This window comes from Protobothrops mucrosquamatus, unplaced genomic scaffold (assembly GCF_001527695.2).
Source record: "Protobothrops mucrosquamatus isolate PMUCROS unplaced genomic scaffold, P.Mucros_1.0 scaffold_185, whole genome shotgun sequence".
NCBI classification, from domain to species: Eukaryota; Metazoa; Chordata; class Lepidosauria; order Squamata; family Viperidae; genus Protobothrops; species Protobothrops mucrosquamatus.
Window position 1 is genome coordinate 663,966 of NW_015386261.1, and position 19,419 is coordinate 683,384.

Sequence of the window (19,419 nt, forward strand, 5' to 3'; positions counted from 1 at the left end):
GTAGATTTTATTAGAGCCAACAGGGCTCTAATAAAACCTTTTTCTTTTTGCAAATATTTTATATTTTGTTCAGGAAATATTTTTCTAACAAGAAAAATGAAATTAATTTTCTTAACAATGAGCAACATAAATTATGTCTAAATTCCACAAAAATGAGAGAATGACTAAGTAGGGATAATAACAGTATTTTAGCCTTTTTTTACATTTTTCTACTGGAGTAGCACCTTAAAATTTTTATGAGGGCAGAAAAGCTTATTATTAAACATGTCTCTTATCTGTCTCTGTTCTTAACTTCCTGGAACACTGGCACTGAAAAGACAAAATATCTTCAAAACTCTAAAAACAATGCTATAAGCTATTTAAGCACTCTTTTTTTAAAAGTGATCTTAGTAATCCTCTTATAATTCTTTTTCTGATGCTCTTTTTCACAAAGTAAAAGGTATTCAGTGTCCTTCAGAAGTAGAATAAAGTTTTCATGTGTAAACAGTCACACAGAGACATATATACTCCTGTGCATACATAGAAAGCAAAGCATGTTATCCAAAATAACTGTTACCCATGGAGGAGTAGCATCTCTTCATTAAGTCAAACAAGGACTTGGCAACAAGATCATTGCCATTATTTTACTCTGAACTAAATGCTCAATATTAAGAAAATAGAGAAAACTGTTTATAACGGAACCCTCAACTTATTTATCAAAGTTTACACAAATAAAATTACTGGCTTTTAATGCACTACGTAGACACTTTAATGCTATGAATGTGATATTTATTTTATGAACTATATTTCATTGAAGACAATTTTTTTATTTCACTTCTAAAATTTGCAAGATATATAAGAGTACAAACAGTATAAATAACAAAGAATCAGAATGATAATGAATGGCATGCTGTAGAATTAGCTCCACTTATAGTCAGCAAATAGTATTAGTCAATAAAATGTAGATTTTAATAAAAGATTGCATGGGACCATGCAATTAGTAAAGCTTAAAAAAAGAACTGTTAAAGTAGTGTGAAGATTATTACTTAATTTTCCTTGCTGAATAGTAACCAATACACATTACTTTTTATTCCAGCTTCATGAAATCTGCCCGTGATATTACTAATACCCAATATTGGCACTTTGCTGTTTAATTTCAAACTGTACATATGTTTTACATTCTGGAATATCCTGACTTCCTTGATATTTAAATCTTTCCAATTTTATAAAGTAACAAAACAGCAACAAGAAAAGTCACCATAAATTCTAGGGATTAGTCAATAATATATTTTTCTTATATTTTTGTAATGTAAGTTTAATAAATATGCAACTCTGTGACCGTTTCTTCATATTATCAAGAGGTTACAATATTAATATTGGATGCTAAGCATTAACATTCCATATAAGTGTAATAGTTGATTCTTCCAAAAGCCAACTGCAGAAAGATTTTTAAGTAAAACCATGTTATCAAGTTCATCTCTTTTTTATGAAGAACTCCTTTTATATATTTAGATATTTTTGGTGTCTGTTGTATATGTAGGGTCATATTGAAAAGTTGACATTTACTACAGTGTGGTAAAACTATTCATTTTCAGCTTTTCTTTGAGATAAGTCCTGCTACTTACTCCGCATGTGGCTCTAATTATAACATGGTTATTAAAAAAAAGATAGAAGAAAAATTCCCACAGCATTTAAGTCATTTTAGCAGACTTACAGCCTGGGACCTATAAGCACATCTGTCTTTTATTAGATTGTATCTAGTTTTTAATATTCCTAGCTGTGCCTAGATCTCCAGGTGGTACAGGGGCAAAAAATAAGCTTGCATAATTTGGTTAATGTGCCTACTGCAGCTGTGACAGGCTTGATAGTAGTTACCATTGCTGTTAAATGAATAAAGTTTATATTTATACATACAATTAATATAGTGTAACCTATGCAAAGCTGCTATTGTGAAGTACTTGGGGATGTAACTTGATGAAAATGCATTATAGTTACTAAATAGTAGAGGAACATACTGGTATCACATTCCGCTAGGGTTTAACCACATTTTCTCTGAATGTTGAAGCAATAAAAAAATGCTGTTCAAATTAAGACACTAGCAATATAGATAGTAAAATAGAATTCTTGATAATAATAAATATATCCATGCTTTAGAAAGGAATCATAATCTGAGAAGTCAATAATAATTCAATCTAGCCTTTGCTTAAAATAGAAGTTATGTTACATTTTAAATGCTAAATATCTCAGAAAAGTTGTCAATGTTCATTTAAATAATTTCGAGATTTTAGGGATGGAGATAAATCAATTATATTTTTAAAAGCTGCAACAAAATACCTTTTCTGATACCGGCATAAGAACTGGCAAGACCATTTCGTTTTTTTCGGTGGCGATATAACCAAATACTGAAAACCATAAGAATAATCCAGCAAGCAGCACCAATTCCAGCAATGAATGCTGGCTGTTTTACAACATCTGAAATCTGCTGAGCTAAGCTGACTTGGTCTTCAGGTGACACGGGGTTTCCATAGGAATCTGAAAGAGGAAGTTTACAATATTGCAAGTTTGTTTCTAGAAATAAAATAATGTTACTTATGGGAAATGCACAATGTTATAATTATTCATTATTCTCTCTCTATTATATATTTAATAAAATGGCAAACAAACTGATACAAATGAGAAAGCTATGATTACATTCGGAGTGCTTTAGCTATTTCTGCCATATTACTTAAACATTTTTGTGTTGCCACAAACATTAACCTTTTCACTAAAATAAAAATTTGATAAACATAGAGAAAGATGTATTCCACATCAACTTAACTATAAACAACATTGTGATAAATAACAGCTGACAGCTTTTTCACAATTTATTTCTTTATGTATAATTTTATTTTATTTTATACAAGGTATATAACTTTGAAGCCATAATGGTGACTAGGCATTTTATGTCATATTATACATTACAAAACTGCCCAGAGTCACCGAGAGTGAGGGGGCAGCCACACAAATGTTCTTAAATAAATAAATAAAACAAATTCCAATGTTGCATAAACTGAAACTTCCAAAAGTAGTCATTCTTTGTATGCATCACTATAATAATTTGTAATTATTTGTATATCTTTTAGAATTTAGAATGAGTTTAATTCAAGCAGCCATATGGGAACAAGCAATTAAAATAATTTTTCCCAATTTGGTTTCCTATAGATATATTAGAGATACAACTTCTATAATTTCTAACCATTTTTGTTTTGCTATCCCAGGTCACAGGAAGACACAACTTTAGTAAAGCTATTATGCTATAGCTAAGTCAAACTGCCATTCTATGTAAAACATGCATACACACACTCACACACATCAAAGTTTTCTTACAAATATTTATAAATCTTATAATATATGCCTTATACATATATAGTTTATTCAAGAAAAAAAGTATTTTACCATTATCATACCTTATTATTGTACCTGATTCATTGACTTATTCACTGTACTTGTACATGATTATAATCATAGAGTGTATAATGCTTCCATTTTTAAATTTTATTTTTCTTAATATCTTCAAAAATATTTTCAGTGAAATATATTTTTCACGTTACAGCAACACTTACTCTCAATTTATTGTAAAACACAAGTAGTCATAAAAAAAGAAAATGTTATAAAACAAATAAAATGATATACCAAACCAAACTTCGACATGCACAGTTATTGCAGTAAGTGTCTCAAGTATGTCAAATCACACAAAACTCTCCCCGAATCTCTTTCACTCTAATGGTGTATATTAGTGAGCTAATTAACATAATGATAATGATATCCCAGTTTACACTACAGATATTTGCATAGTTTTCTATGCTATGAGCAAAACATTACAGTTATAGCCTCCTAAGGATACAAAATCACATCCAATTCTTGGGTTTTCCTTATAAATCTTATAATAAATGAAACATTAATCAGGGTATAATATTTCTACTGAATATTATAAGATCATTCTGCATTGAATATACATCTATCCAAAGTTTTCAATGTTTAAAATGTTCAAGTTTAACATTTATTATCTGATCAAGCAAAGATTGAATTTAACAAATAAAAAAGTAACTAACTTTAGCCAATGAAAACACACATTGTTTAGTTTGTGAATTCATTATGACAACAAGATAAATGTATTTTCAAATGAATGACATGTAGATGTCATGTTTGAACAAAGGCTTGGGCACCTTTATTTTGGACATTTTAAAACATTAAAAAATGCAAATATAAAATATTCAAAATTACCCACACATATACACATATACCCACACATATACACAAACACAAAGAGAGGCAAACTCTAACAGCATTAGTGAGCATTTAGTCCACTGTAGGAGTTACAGCTTAACACAAAAGAACATTAGGGAGTTCAGTTATTTGCATTTGTTGGCATATTATCACAAAAGTCATGTTAATTAGTTCACAAAATATACTTCATAATGGGAGTTAATTGTTTTATGACTTTCTTGTATAGAAAAATGATGTGCCTCAAAGCCTGTCTCCTGAACAATTCCAGGAAAGCTATAAGGAAATAATTAACAATTAGTTATTTGATGCTTCATCTACTGTTGATTATAGTGCACGTATGTACGTAATTTAGCACTGAATCTACCATGGAAGGGCACTGACTTTTATTTTGGCAAACAAAATAATCTCCTTTATACCAGACCTAAAGAAAATAAGTGTTCCTATGTCTGGTTTGAAAGGCTATGTTCACCCAATAATGAAAACATTTTGTTTTCTCCTCAGCAATTCTGTAGCATTTTAAAGGGCCATTTTATTTAGAAAATAGGCAAAGAACTAAAAAAAATGAAAAAATGAAAACTACCTCAAGCATAGGAATCCAAGGCTGAAACAAAACCATTCCACATGACATCTCAGGTTTAATCTTCTAACCAAAGAAACCAACACAGCTACTGCTAAGGACTAAAGGATTGAATGGTCTGTGATTAAAATTCTCCACGATAGTAATCACCCCTAAGAGTGCCAGATCAGCCTAGGGTAGGCTGTTAATGGGAGCTTTATAAGAAAAATTGAAATTGTAACCTGTTTCCTTAGACTATATCCTACTTATAATTACCATCTGGTATGGTACTTATAGGCTCTGGAACCATAGATAAAACCAGTGCATATACTTGCTGGACTGCCTTATTACTCTCACTGTCTCCTGGTATGATTCTGGGTACAATGCAAGGTGCTGGTCTTTACATAAAAAAAAGTCTGTATAACTCAGGGATTGGATATCAATGACTTTGGTTATTCTTGATTAGTTCTGCTGAGCTAAACTAAAGACAACAAGAATGTTTGCTGAAGGGCCATACCTACCAAGACTATTATAGCCAAAACCATGCATTCTCTGCTGGGCTCATGTACACTGGGATGACTTTCCTCCTAGCAGTTCTGAAAGGCCTTGAATGTTGCAGGGCTTCCAGTGACAAATATATTATAAGTATGTTTATACTATAATTTTAATTGTAATTATACACTGAATTTGTTTTACTGTATTTTATTGTTTTTATTTCTGCATTAGCTACAGTTACACCACTTAGAATTGGATGACTAAAGTGGTTTATAAGGTTTATAAATTCCTAAATAAATGAATACATTTGGTGACACTATAATAACAATGAGATTGCAAGTCAAAGCATGTAACTTTCAATAGAAAGGGAGTCCTTCGGATTCAAAGAAGACATACTGTTGTGACGTTCATTATGAGTAAATAATGACAGCAGTTAATATGATAATAGCTACATAAATATGGGCTGAAAAGCATCTACAACACAGTAATAAAACAAAGAAAAAAACAGATTCTTTATCAAAAGCAAATTATATTTGTTCCTTATTCTGTACAGACAAAAGAGAACATGCTAATCATCATTACAATATATAAATATATATATGTTCAACAAAGCACAGTGAATTAAAAATGGCTCACCTAACTGAATAAATTGTGGTTCACTCTTCACTCCAGCTCCAGCTCCAGTACTTGCTGCTACTTCAACACTGTATCTAATACCAGGAACTAGAGATGGAATTATTAGAGAAAATGTAGAACCATCCACTGTCTTATTTATATGGTATCGACTTTCATTTCCAAGGCACCAAACCTAGAAGGAATAAAAAAACAATATTTTTCTTCACGGAACAAAATGTGCCATATGGTATTTTCTGCTTTACATATAAAGATGAATTTGGCTATGTTAATACACATTTGTAAAGGCTGCTAACAAATTGATATAAATAGCAGTAAAATAAGTTCATAAAATAACTGTGGTTTATTTTTAAAAATGCATGAATTCTCCAATGTAACTATTGGAGAAAACTTCAGTAGTCCAGAAATAAAATGAAATAGTACATGCTTTCCTAGAACTCCTTGATATTAGAACTTTGGATGTTTACCACCTGATATTTACAGAAGAGTTACCTCTATAAGACCCCACCCACTCTGTCCCACAGTCTGGTTGTACAAGGAGGGGTGAGACACACATGTAAAAATCAAGCTAGGGAGTGGAGCTGCCCCATGTGCCCCACACCCGCTTACCTCAGGAATGTTGTAGCCAGGCCTCCCACACCTGGACACCTGTTGTACCACCCCAACTTCTGCGGCCGCCTGTGGCAGGAGGCTGCATGGCACATTGCACTGGTGCCATTGCTCTCTGCAGTACACTGCATGACACGTCGTGTTAGTGCCGCTGCTCATGGCAGAACGCTGCAGGGCTCATTGTGCCAGTGCCCCCGCTCATGGCAGGATGTCATGTTGCACCAGTGCCCCCACTCATGATTCGTCAGGTGGCCTCCTGCCACAAGCGGCCAAAGTCGGGTGGCAGCGCAACAGGTGTTGGGGCATGGGAGGCCTAGCTGCAGCAGTCCTGAGGTAAGCGAGTAAAACATTCCCCAAAAATAAGACCTAGTGCCTCTTTTGGAGGCAAAAAATATATAAGACCGGGTCTTATTTTGGGGAAAACATGGTATAATAAAATACTGATTGTGTGGTCCATTTGAAAACCAGTTGTCCATTAAATTCAAATTTATGTAATTGATAAAACTGATATCATATATAATTACATAACTAATATTTCAGTTGTATATTAATTTGTCATTTGCATAACTGAAAATAATGCACATTTAATTGGTTGTTCAGCCTGTTTTAGAGACAATAAATTTTAATGCTATTTGGAAAAATAGTAAAATTTTGCCCATTGCATCTGAAGAAGATCTATATACTGTATACAAATATTATTGAATTATTTTTGAAAGATTAGAACATTAAGACATCTCCACCATTTCAATGGAACATAATCAACAATACTAAGAATTGTTAATAGTGATCTACTAATACAAATAACAGTGGTGTAAAAATTAAAGTGTCTTTGAGTTGAACTAAACTCCTGGTCACTTTATTGTTTTTTGGCAACAATACAAAAGTAGTTTTCCACTGACTTCTTAAGGAATGCTTTCCCAAAACTTCCCAAATTATTGTCTTGAGATTTTCTGGTATTCTTCCATTTAAATACTAATAGAAGTACAGCTCTACTATAATTTTTGAGATCAGCCAACTTTATCTAGGTACTGTCAGTAGGTTGGGCTTGAAATATAAAGGTAATGATACACAAATGCCGTCAATTTGACTCTTGTGAATTTTCTTGGCAACAGCAAAGAAGTAATTTTTTATTGTTTTCACCCTGGGATGTTTTGTAGTCTTACAGTCTACCCTATAGTCCCAATTAATGCTGCCTACATATTAATCATTTAAATACTAAGGCTGACTCTGCTTTGCTTCTGAACTTAGAAAAACCTAGCCAATGCAGGATATCTTTAGCTAGGTAGACATCCTGGAATGTTAATTCTGTAGAATTGCTGTTATTTTAAAAGCTGGAGAAATGCCAAACAAAAGAACATGAATAATTCCTATTTTAGTGTTTAGAACTTTTAAAACTTAAAAACAAAAGAGGTAAATACAAAATAAATGTTCACTATGTTGAAAGTCATCCAACATAAATACGATTTGATTACATGGACTTTTATAAGAGAGATCAATTCTCTGGATATTTAATTTACTAGATGATTATAGATGTGCTACAAATAAAATTGCAAAATTATACCAAAAAATACTTTTAAAAAGCTGATTGAAATTGTCCTATTGTACTGTGTATGTTTTCCAAGAGCTAAACTTGGAATCTAATCTGATCTAATTAGTCAGTTACAAGATGCACCCCTTAATTTCTCCTTTAGATTTTTTTTTAATGGAATATAACTTAAATCAACCTTTCCCAATTGATAGTTTTTAAAATCCTAATTCTTCAAAAGCAGTACTTGAGAAGTTGAAGATGAAAATTAAAAGTTAAGCACTTTAAAATCGTACTTTAAATTTTTCACTGACATTAATGACCATTTTAACAGTATAAAGGGCAGCTCAAAACTGGAAAATGAAATATCAAATCTATATTCTCAATAATGTGGATAATCAACCCTAACCTAATACTGCTATATAATCTAGAACTAGATTTAGATTTTTTTTCCTGTAAGAAACTATATAATATGATTTAGTATTATGTCTCAAATTATTTATAAGATTGCAAGATTAAAAGTATTCAGTTTTGTATAGCTAATTTTTCAGCATTCACAGTCTTTTATTTCAATACCCTTTTATTTATAGCAGTGATTCTAAGTAACAAATATACACAATTTGTTACTATATAGTATAATCATTAATATTCTTTTAACCTAAAAACAATATAAATATATTGGGTGTTAAAATCCTTGTGAAGAATGTTACTCTAGAATATGTTGATTTTTTTTACCACCAGATGGAGCTAAGTAACCACAAAAAAATCTATATAAATAATTCCCAATAATTGGCCAAGTTACATCTATATATCACCTTGTATTCCTGAACCATTCCATTTTGTGTGTCGTCTGGGGGTGGCTGCCAAGTTACTACAATTGCAGTGCCATTTCCATCATTCTTGGTGACTGAAACACTTTGTGGAGGAGCACTTGGAGCTGGTTTTGGAAGAAAGCATATTTATGATCAAAACAGTACTTTTACTATCATTTGACTATCACTGAACATGTCATTTAAGAAGTTGCATTTAAGTCTAAAAATCCCAAAATTTATCTTGCAACACCAAAGCAATGGACAGGAAGGAAGGAAGGAAGGAAGGATCTAATTTTTAAAAAAAGATTATTTTTGTATTTTTATGATATAGGGTCTTTTTGTAAACTGAACCAAACATGATGAAGTCCAAATTGTTGCATAACTGAAAACTTAAAATGAAAAAACAATTAATCATCTTCAGGTCTTGATAAATAAGGGAAAGATTTGAAAACTCTGTTGCTAAAACCAAGAATCAATGGTGGACAATTTCTGAAGCTTCCTCAATTAACTGTCACCACAAATCACAAATAAATATATATAAGGTGAGTTATGCAGTAAGAAAAAAAATATTATTCATCATATATATATTGGTCATTTGTATCTGCATTGAAAAAGTTTGAAATGGGCCTTTGAACTTAACCCAAGATATAGCAAAAAGAAACACAGGGCTACTTAGTAGCTGGGCTACTTGTCATCAATATAAGGAGAAAGATGAAAAAAGAAACTTCATAATGATCCTGAGTTAGAAATACTTAAAAAAAAACTAAGGCAGTTATGCTACTACTTGCCTTCTTCCAAAGTTTTGGCAAATTTCACTTCACTATCAGCTCCTTGAAACTCATTAAAAAAAGGTCGAGCCTTAATTTCGTAGTTCATTCCTTTTTTGAGTTCAGGAATTACAATGCTGTTTTTTGTTGGTGTCCTCACTTCAAAAATCAACCATTCAGATTCCCCTTGAGATGAAGCTGTTGGCCTGTACAAAATTTTATATCCCTGAATATATTGGGATTGTTGGTCAACCTAACATTAAAGATAGAACACCCTTATTAAATAGTAAATATACATGAATATATGTAACACCATATCATTGAGCATTATTTATATATTTAATTTCTCGTGGTTATATGTTCAATATAGTGCATAAGTGTGAGTATTCTTCACCACCTTTCAAGAGTAAAGTTATTAAATTACCTTGCAAGTAAAAAGAGCACACACAAATCTTATTAAATAATGTCAGAATTTAATAGTACTCTACAATAATTTCAGAAAGCCCCACATTCATTTTACTTTTTCTACTAGTTCTCCACATTAGCAGATTCAGAACAGAATTTAAAGAGAAATGACTTTCTCATATAAATGCAGAACTCAGCAAGTGGCAACACTTGGCTGATCTTGGAAGCTTAGCAGGTTCTAAAGTAGAATTCTGCCAGTGAATCCCAGGTATGCAGACTCGTCTGGGAAGTTGAAAAACAGAAGAGCAATGTCAGCTACTTAGGTATTATTTCCAAGAAGTCACTATGAGTTAAATGTGACTTGAAGCAGATTTTGCTTTTATAAATCCAGAGCCATTTTTTGGGTAACTATGATCAAATCTTCTACGATCAAAACTTCTTAGCCTTAAACAATTTTCCAGAAATAATAAAACCCACAAGGTATTTTGAAGACAAAAACAATAGAAATTAACACTACAAAGGAAAAGATGGGTAATTATATAAAAAATAAAATGTATTTGTTACTTACATTTTAAAAGTATTTAAAATTCAAATTACTTTTAATTCTAACCACAAATAACACAAAAGTATTACGTAAAGAAAACAATCTATTTATAATTAGCAGTGATAAAGACACAGAATAAAATGAAAATGTGCTTTGAGGATAGCACTGAATCGAATGGACAGAAATGGGTAGATTACCAGTGAAATATAAAAATAATTAATCCATCCCTTTGGTGGATTAATTTTAACTTTTACCCTTTGACTTCTGATTTACTGTCAAAAGTTGTCCTAACCAAAGTTCATTAAATATCATTTCAGAGTTACTAAGAATACTCAACTGTATCGCACATTAAGGTAATGAAGGGGGAAGTATCAGCAATGCATCATTGCATTTTGGTATTCTTTGAGAGCTGTCTTTTTATTGGCCACTCCATGTTATTGCTGTTAATGTACTTACTGTCCAGTGAACTTCAATAGAAGAAGAAGAAAGAATTGTGGGATTATGGAGGTGTAGGACAACATCACCCAGCTCTCTTTGTACTTGTTTGTGATCCACACCTGGATTTGTTGGTGGAACATCTGAAACAATTTTAAGAAATTATCAGACATGTATGAAAAAGTGTTGAAAAACAAATCTGCATGTACTAGTATCAGAATTTTTTTCCTATCTTTTAAATTAATTTTGGTTAAATTATATTAATTTTCATTTCTAAGAGAAATAAGAATTAAAATCAGAATTAAATTAGAAAGGAAATGAAAAGGGAAAAAAACAAAATGAAGAGCAGAATACATTGTATATAGTTAGAACAAAATTATTTATAAGTATCCAACAAAGAAGAAGGATCGTACTATCTAGATCACAACAGTTTAGTATGATTTGAATAAGTAACAGAGATTGATTTGACTCTAATACTAAGCTATTAAATGAGCAAACAAAATGGCTTACTTGGAATGCTTGAAAAAGCATAAGATATAGGCATTACAATGTGTATGTGTTTGTGGTTTTTGTGTGTATATATAATTCCATAGTATTTGTGCTTTTTCTATTATGTCTATTAAAATTGTTAAAAATTATTAAAATTAAAAATCCCCAAATATTTCAATAAAATTAAAACTTTACTATCAATAAACAAAGCAGGAAAATTGATGCAGAATTGTTGTTTTAAACTATACATACAAAGTTCCATTAATTATGGTCACAGTCCCATTAAAACTCACTCATGAGGTCATCTCATAATTTTCACTTCCAATTTAACACTCAAAAACCTAAATTTCCTTAAGAAACTATGGCAAGAATTTAAAAATAAGAATAGTTTCTGCATTAATTTAAATCAACTGGGCCCATCTGTTTAATTTTAGTCACTTTCTCTCAATTTCAACCCCATGAGCTCATCAGATGACCTTGAGACTTGAGGAAGTAATATTTTAATGGTATATAAAAAAGTTGTATTTTATGTATATGTTTAAATGTTAATATCATATTCAACAAATAGTGTAAATGAATTATAAATGGTTAAAAGTACTAGCTAGTGAAATGCAAGCAAAAAAACCCAACCCATAACTTTCTTAATATGTACCTAAATTATTTTGCTTTACATACACCCATACATGATATTCTGAATAGAGCTATATGTACATTCAAATATGGGAATACAGATATCTGAATCATTAGGCAGGCAATATAAATTGAAGCAGGCAGTACTGGAGTTGTCCTAATGTGTTTGACGTCACATAGAGATATTTATTATATTATATTTGCTGCTTGGATTGTACTGCAATGTACTGCCTCATATTATCTTGGCAATTGTACTATACAAGCTTTGTTTTACTTTTATCAAGATGTATTATGTGTTAGTGCTCCAAAAGTTGTTCTCTCTTCCGAAACTATGGAATAGTTTCTTCAGAGAGGAAAAAATGTACATTGTTGACTTACATTCTTTAATCGATGTGCGTAAAACACAGCTTTACCAAGGTTTCTCCAAACTGTATTAACTAACTAAAATTGAGTCATGTGATTTTTTATATCAACCCCCCCAGTACAATTATATAATAGTTATATATATTTTACACACACACACACACACACACACACACACACACACACACACACACACAGAGAGAGAGAGAGAGAGATTTTACCTTGGGTTTTCACTGGGTCAGATATCTGACTGGGATCACTAATTCCATATGCATTGGCTGCACGAATGAGGAACAGATAAATGGCATTTGGTTTCAGTCCTTTTACTGCAAATGTTTCTGTTTTCACATTTTCTGCTACAGTTTGCCAGCTGCTACCAGCTGCATGGCTAAAAAGACAGAATATATAAACCAAACAGGTTGGTGCATGCCTCTAATTTAACAGTCTTAAAAGAAACACAACTGGAACACATGAAAGGCATAATACCTGAAGGCATCTATTATATAAGAAGTTGGAGTTGCACCTGAATTCAAATTAGGTTTCCATGACAGGGTTACTGTATTTCTTCTGACATCAGTAATTTCAGGTTTTGATGGTGCACTAGGAATCAAATTAGGGTCAGTAGGTCGTGGTGGCTGAACTGGAATGCCAAATTCTAGAAAATGAAAACCTTTATTACTAAGAGCTGACTTAGAATCTACTGGGGTCACATCACTATATTGATTTTATTACACAGAAACTATTAGCTTATATTTAAAGTTCTTTTCTGTTCTCATGAATCCTGATTAATTTACCTTGAACTTCAATGTAAGCACTCCATGATGCTTCACCGCTTGAGGTTGAGGCAATACATGTGTACCGACCAGAATCACCCAGCTGAAAAGTAAACGAGTTTTTGAAATAATAAGAGCTGAACCTGTAGTCTTTCCTGTCCTAGTCTACTACATTAATCAATATACCACATTGACTTTCTTCAGATTTATGTGTTACCTAATAAAAAAGAGGTTAAAATAAACATTTTATAAATTTTGTTAGAAAAAAGGCACTCATATAAAAACACATTATAAACTGAACAAAGATTGAGAATGCTGATGAAACTAAGGTGATAGAATATAGTTATTTAACTATTCATAAATTTTAAAATCAGAGAGCAATGTTCAAAACCTCAAGCCAAGTTCCAATGAAAAGTAAAACATATATATAATTTTTTTTTAAAAAAAGTTTTAAGTTACCTTTGCATAACGAATCTGTAGTGCCCCAGATTCCAGTTGCTTGATTCGAGAATCCTGAGTAGAGATAAGGATGCCATCTTTCCTCCATAGGATTACGGGCATGACAATGCCTGTAGCTACACAATTGAGTATTAAAGTACCATCCACAGCTACAGTTTGATTGACAGGACCCTGTCGAATGACAGGGGGAGGACGGTCTACAATCACTGGCAGAAGAAAAAGAAGAAATTATGTTCACAAGCAGAAACACTTTTGAAAGCAACAGCAAATTTCCAAGGGAGATAGGAGTTAAGAAATATGAAATACAAATAAATACAGTACATAAAATTACTTTGGGATTAAAATATAATAAAATATTATCTGGTACCATTATTAACTTTTGCTACTATTAAAATGATAATAGTAATAGTATTTATTTATTATAATAATATAAAAGGATATTTTTACTTTGTAACTTTTTCTATTTTAGATAAAGAACTGAAAACATACATGCATTTCTTCTTACTTATTTACATACTATAACAAAATATTAAATTGTAATTGAAATATGAAATGCCATGGTACATGAAATTGGGATAACTTCTCTGCGTGTTGGATAAGCAAAAATCATTAATATTCCTTAAAGCCAAAAGCTTGAAAGTTGTTATTTCCAGTTTTGCAAATACATTACTTAGCAGACAAGCGTAAATATGCAGAATTATCAACATTTACTCCCAAACTATTGCTACATTATTAGCAATTAAACATAAACTTACCATCAGTTACCTCTAAGTATGCTTTTGTTGTGATGCTGCCTGCAACATTTAAAGTCTGGCAGATATAATATCCAACATCAGATCTCTGGACATTTGTAATTGTAAGATCACCCGTCTGAGAGACTGAAAACCGGTTGGAAGACTGAGGTGGTTGGTAGGAGAACAGTAAGTTCTAGAATATAAAGACATATAAAAAAGTTGCAGGTATTGAATGTAATAGTAGACCCAAATATGGTAAGGCTAGTTAATCTTGGCTGATCTTGAAAATAAAGTAAGTCATCAGGAAATACCAGGGCTATAGGCTACTTTGGAAAGTTGATAAAACATCCCAGAAGAAAGCAACAGAAAAACTATGATTGCACTATTGCCAGGAAAACTACATAGGTATGCCCTATAGTTATCAGAGGTCAAGCATGACTTCAGAGAGACCTGGCTTTTCTTAATAAAATTCATATTTTATTGCATAGAGCTGAACTTTCAGGTATGAAATTTTGTGGCACTACTAAGGACCAGGAGACGCTATAGTATTTTTATATATACATTATTATTTTTTTCTTTGAGACAAATTGATAGAAGACCTGGGTATGTATGTGTGATTATGAGTGTATAATATTCATGAGTCTGAATAATTGATCCAAAAGATGTGGAAAGGAAACAACTTATCCTTGGTTGCTGTTGGAGAAATAGAACATGCTAGCTTGCCAATTATTTCTGCATTCCAATACATACAATGTCCATATATAAACATAGAAAAATAATAGGATTGTATGTCTATAATCAGAATTCCTCCACCATTTTCAATTATGTTGTACTAAAACTGTTGCACTGTTGAAAGAGAATAGTGAGACTGTTTCTCAATAGTCAATGAATATTTCTTTGCTGAATCATCAACAATTTATTATATAGATTGATCAGTAATCTACAGATTATTTTCCCCCCTTAATAGAGATTCAGTCATAAGATTGGTTTCATATTGAAATTGGTTTAATGTTTTTATTCATTAATAATTTACATTATGTAATTGCAGTTTATTTTACCTGGCTTCCTTCTCTTCGCCAAAATATTGCTGGTTGAGGGTTTCCAGTTGCTTCACACTGGAAAGTGACAGTTCTACCTAATGTAGCTACTTGATCTCGAGGTTTGACAACGAAATGTGGTGGCTCTGAGGGAGAAATGAAGTCAAACCACAATTATCCATTACTAACATGGTTTAATTAATTTCTAGCTGTTTCAGAAATTGACATCAAAGTTCCATATGGAAACTGAAATGTATATATGCAATGTGAACATATGTTGTTCAATCTTGTTGGTGCTAAGCCATGTTCAGAATTATTTTATCAGAAACAGCAAGGAAAAAAATGACATACAACACAATCAACTTAGCTGTTTCTTTTTTGCCTCTGTTGTATGTTTTTAATTGCCTGCTTTGGTAAATGTTAAGAAAGATGATAACTCCTCTTCTTTTTTTCCCTCTCCAGCCATGTTAGCACAAAGAGTTGCTGCTATGCTCAATAAGAAAAGCAGTTGAAAATTTAATGGAGCTTAATAAACGAAACCCAAACACACACAAATCTCTGGTTACAAAACTAGTGGGTGGGTGAAGGCTTCAGCAATGTAGAGCATTAATCAAACTTTAATGGAGATAAACAATAAATTGGATTAGACATTTAAAAAGAAGGCTGCCTTATATCTTGCAGGTTAGCTTCTAATGACTTTTCTTTTTATGATGAAGATTGAGTTCCACTTCAATAATGGTTCAATAACAAATGAAGGCTAAAACTAACATATTCTTGCTATAGTTTATAAAATTTGATTAACGTTATATTTTATAACCTTTCTCCAGACTCCCAAAAATGTTTCCTATGAGGATTTTTGCCAAAGGACGCGGAGAATTTCTATCGTTTAAAAATCTTTCATAACAGGTTTGAATTTGATGTAGAAATGGATATCCAAATATTTTTGAATTTAACTCATAGACTTAGAAGTGCTGCTGTTTAAATTGTAACCATTTAATTTGTGTGTATGTGTGTGTGTGTGTGTAATTAGGAAAACGAATGAAATTAAAGCTATAGTGAAGCAGACTAAATTGTTGATTTACTTAGTCAACATCTTCAAACAAAACGTGCATGTAAATTAAGCAAATTTGAAACATCTGTTCATCTTCGTATTATAAATACTGCCAGTATTGTCCAAACTGTTTTATTTATACAAATGGTCACTACATGGAATGGTAAACAGAATGTCAAAAACTATGTTGGTTTCATTAAGTTACGGCAGTTAAGTATATTAATGTAACTGACCTAGAATAGAGAATAAATAAATAAGAAACAGCTCTTTTAAAATAAAATGTTCTGCGGGAGAGAACAGCATCAAAATGAAATAAAAGGAAACCAAAAGGAAAGGGGAAAAAAAAGGGTTTATTTTTTTTCCATCTGAATGAAATGCTTCGACTCTCTCCCGTCTTTCTCTATTGAGAATTACATCAACATTGCACTCCGCTAGAAGACCATCCCCCAGATTTACCTATGGCACCCAAGGCTTGAACCTTAGGTCTGGCCTTGGGCTTGGGCTTAGTGTATTTATAAAGTTCCTGGGTTTTTCTTTTTCTTTTCTTTTTGTTCCATTTGGATGCTCTTTAGTCTGGGCTGTTAAGTTTTGTTGTTAGGTTTTAATTGCTTTTAATTGTATATTTTGATCGTCTTGGTCATCCAGTGTTTTGGGAGTGGACAGACATAATAAATTTAAGCAAGAATAGAAATAATGAAAATGAGAGTAAGAAGAATGATAATAATTGTAATAAGACTGGCAGAACAAATTTCATCTTCCTGGATTCTCTTGAAATTATTCCAAATTTGACAAAAGTTTGGAAAACTGCCATTACATTCAATCACATTTCATGCATATTAGCAGTAGATTCAGATTTCAGAATGACACATAAAGGGCTCCAAATATGGCAACATAGTGATTATATCTGGGTTTGGAAACTAAGCAGGGTCAGGTTAGTATCTGGATAGAAACTAGTCAGGGTTAAAAATTAGCTGAAAAAGTAAAAAAATAAAACAAAGCAAAACTCTTGGGAGAAGTTTGTTTTGTCTGTATTCTGTATTGCTGCCAATAATCTGTACAAACGTATCACAGAAGCCAATAGAAGTCTAAGCCAATTTGAAATACTTCTTAGTCTCATTACTATGTTACACATAGTAATATTTTATAGTGACATATCAACATTATTTGTTTCTTTAGAATTTTCAGAGTACTGATTATTTTTAAAAACATTTTAAAAACATTTTTCCTAACAGTATATACAAATGCAAATATCAAAGAACAGGAGCTAAAGATTTTTTAAAGGTAGTTCTACATTATTTTATGTGATATATATAGCTTTTCAAAACCAATTAACATTATGCAGTTAAACTGAACTGTGATCTACAAGTGAAGGTAAGCTGTTTGACTATCATTTTATAAATGATTTTTTAAGAAATACAAACATTTCAGAGAAGCAACTCAAAAAACCAACCAACTCAAAAAACCAACCAACCTGCTCTACTTTTCCTGCAAAACTTTCATGTTGTTGTTGTTGTTGTTGTTATTATTATAATTTATTATTATTATGGTATATTTGAGTTGTAGTTTTTCTGAATAGTATTCTGAGTCTTGATATCAAGGCAAATGATGTGTGTTGGTGTGTGTTTGTGTACATGTGCACACATAAAAATATCACACTACTATAAATATTTAGTCATCTGATCTGGATCAGGACATTACTAGAACTATAAATTAGATCTCCAATACTGATGTTACCAAAAATTTCCTCAAAATTATGGCAATATTACAGTAGTAGTATAAGATCCCATAAGATATAAGAAACCTAACTGGTACAAATAACAAGTATTTCTGGTTTTGTGTGATGACTGATTTGAAAGAATTTAGTGTATATAGAATTTAACAACATGGTTGAGTGCCTACTCAATGAAAGAAGTCAAATTAAACTAATCTTTACAGATGGCTACCCAGATTATATTTAAAAACAAATAGCAATTTGAAACCTATTTCCTACTTCTAACTATAGTATGATTGATTTTTCCCCTAATATTTAAGAGTTTTAATTCAGAACAACTACTGTCACTCCGCCTTTAGCTCTTCATCCATTTTGTTCTTATAATCTGCACTTTTACGCATTTTCTCCAAAACAACTTTTAATGAAGAACTTCATATTATTTCCAACTTCTACAGTTTGTGTCGTATCATTTTATGCATTATGGTAGATTTGTTTTGTTTCTCTAAGCAATGATCAAGACAATGCAGGTTTTCCCCCTTCTTCAAATTATGAGAACAGCAAATACAACTTGAAAACTTTTCTGGTTTTTTAAAAATTAATCTAACAAAAATCATTTTAGTAAAAGGATAAACTTCTGTGAGCTACAGCTCATTTCATCTGCTATATGGAGTAGCTCAACTAATGCAGAATTTAAATTGGGGTAAGGTGAGGAAGAAGGGAGGGGAAGACAGACTGGTTTTGCAAATAAAAGTTGCATATGAAACAGATTACCTGGGACACTGAAATGCCTTGATAATACTATGTCTTCATTTTGAGTCCTGATAGAACCTATGTCAGTTAATATTTAAGCAAAGTTTGTCCTGTTTGACCTATATAGAGGGCATAAGAACACTGCTGGTAAATGAAGGCATGTATTACAGAATATGTACATGCATTATATGTAATCATGTACTAGTGAAAAAATATGTCAAAGTGTGTTTAATCTTGTAGGTGTAGTTGTTGGGGCCTCTGATTGTAGTGTTGATATAATTGTGGGGGAAAAGCACATGGAGATTGTGTTTATTGCAGGGTTGGTTTGTGTATTAGCATGTTTTTTCCAATGGATTTTGCAGTGTCATGTCTGGTATGGGCTGTATCTGATTAATA

The 19,419-nt window shown here is 31.7% G+C and overlaps 1 protein-coding gene across 1 annotated transcript in view; it reads right to left on the reverse strand.

Moving 5' to 3' along the window:
* Positions 1-19,419, reverse strand: part of ROBO1 (roundabout guidance receptor 1) — a 196,521-nt gene that overhangs the window by 32,036 nt on the left and 145,066 nt on the right. The window contains exons 7-17 of the mRNA XM_015824119.1: positions 15,533-15,681; positions 14,496-14,667; positions 13,741-13,946; positions 13,303-13,384; positions 12,995-13,163; positions 12,730-12,896; positions 11,048-11,169; positions 9,664-9,895; positions 8,879-9,000; positions 5,933-6,104; positions 2,314-2,511 (exon numbers count right to left, since the gene is read on the reverse strand). Coding sequence (XP_015679605.1) covers positions 2,314-2,511; positions 5,933-6,104; positions 8,879-9,000; positions 9,664-9,895; positions 11,048-11,169; positions 12,730-12,896; positions 12,995-13,163; positions 13,303-13,384; positions 13,741-13,946; positions 14,496-14,667; positions 15,533-15,681 — 1,791 coding nt within the window. The remainder of the gene's footprint in view (positions 1-2,313; positions 2,512-5,932; positions 6,105-8,878; positions 9,001-9,663; positions 9,896-11,047; positions 11,170-12,729; positions 12,897-12,994; positions 13,164-13,302; positions 13,385-13,740; positions 13,947-14,495; positions 14,668-15,532; positions 15,682-19,419) is intronic.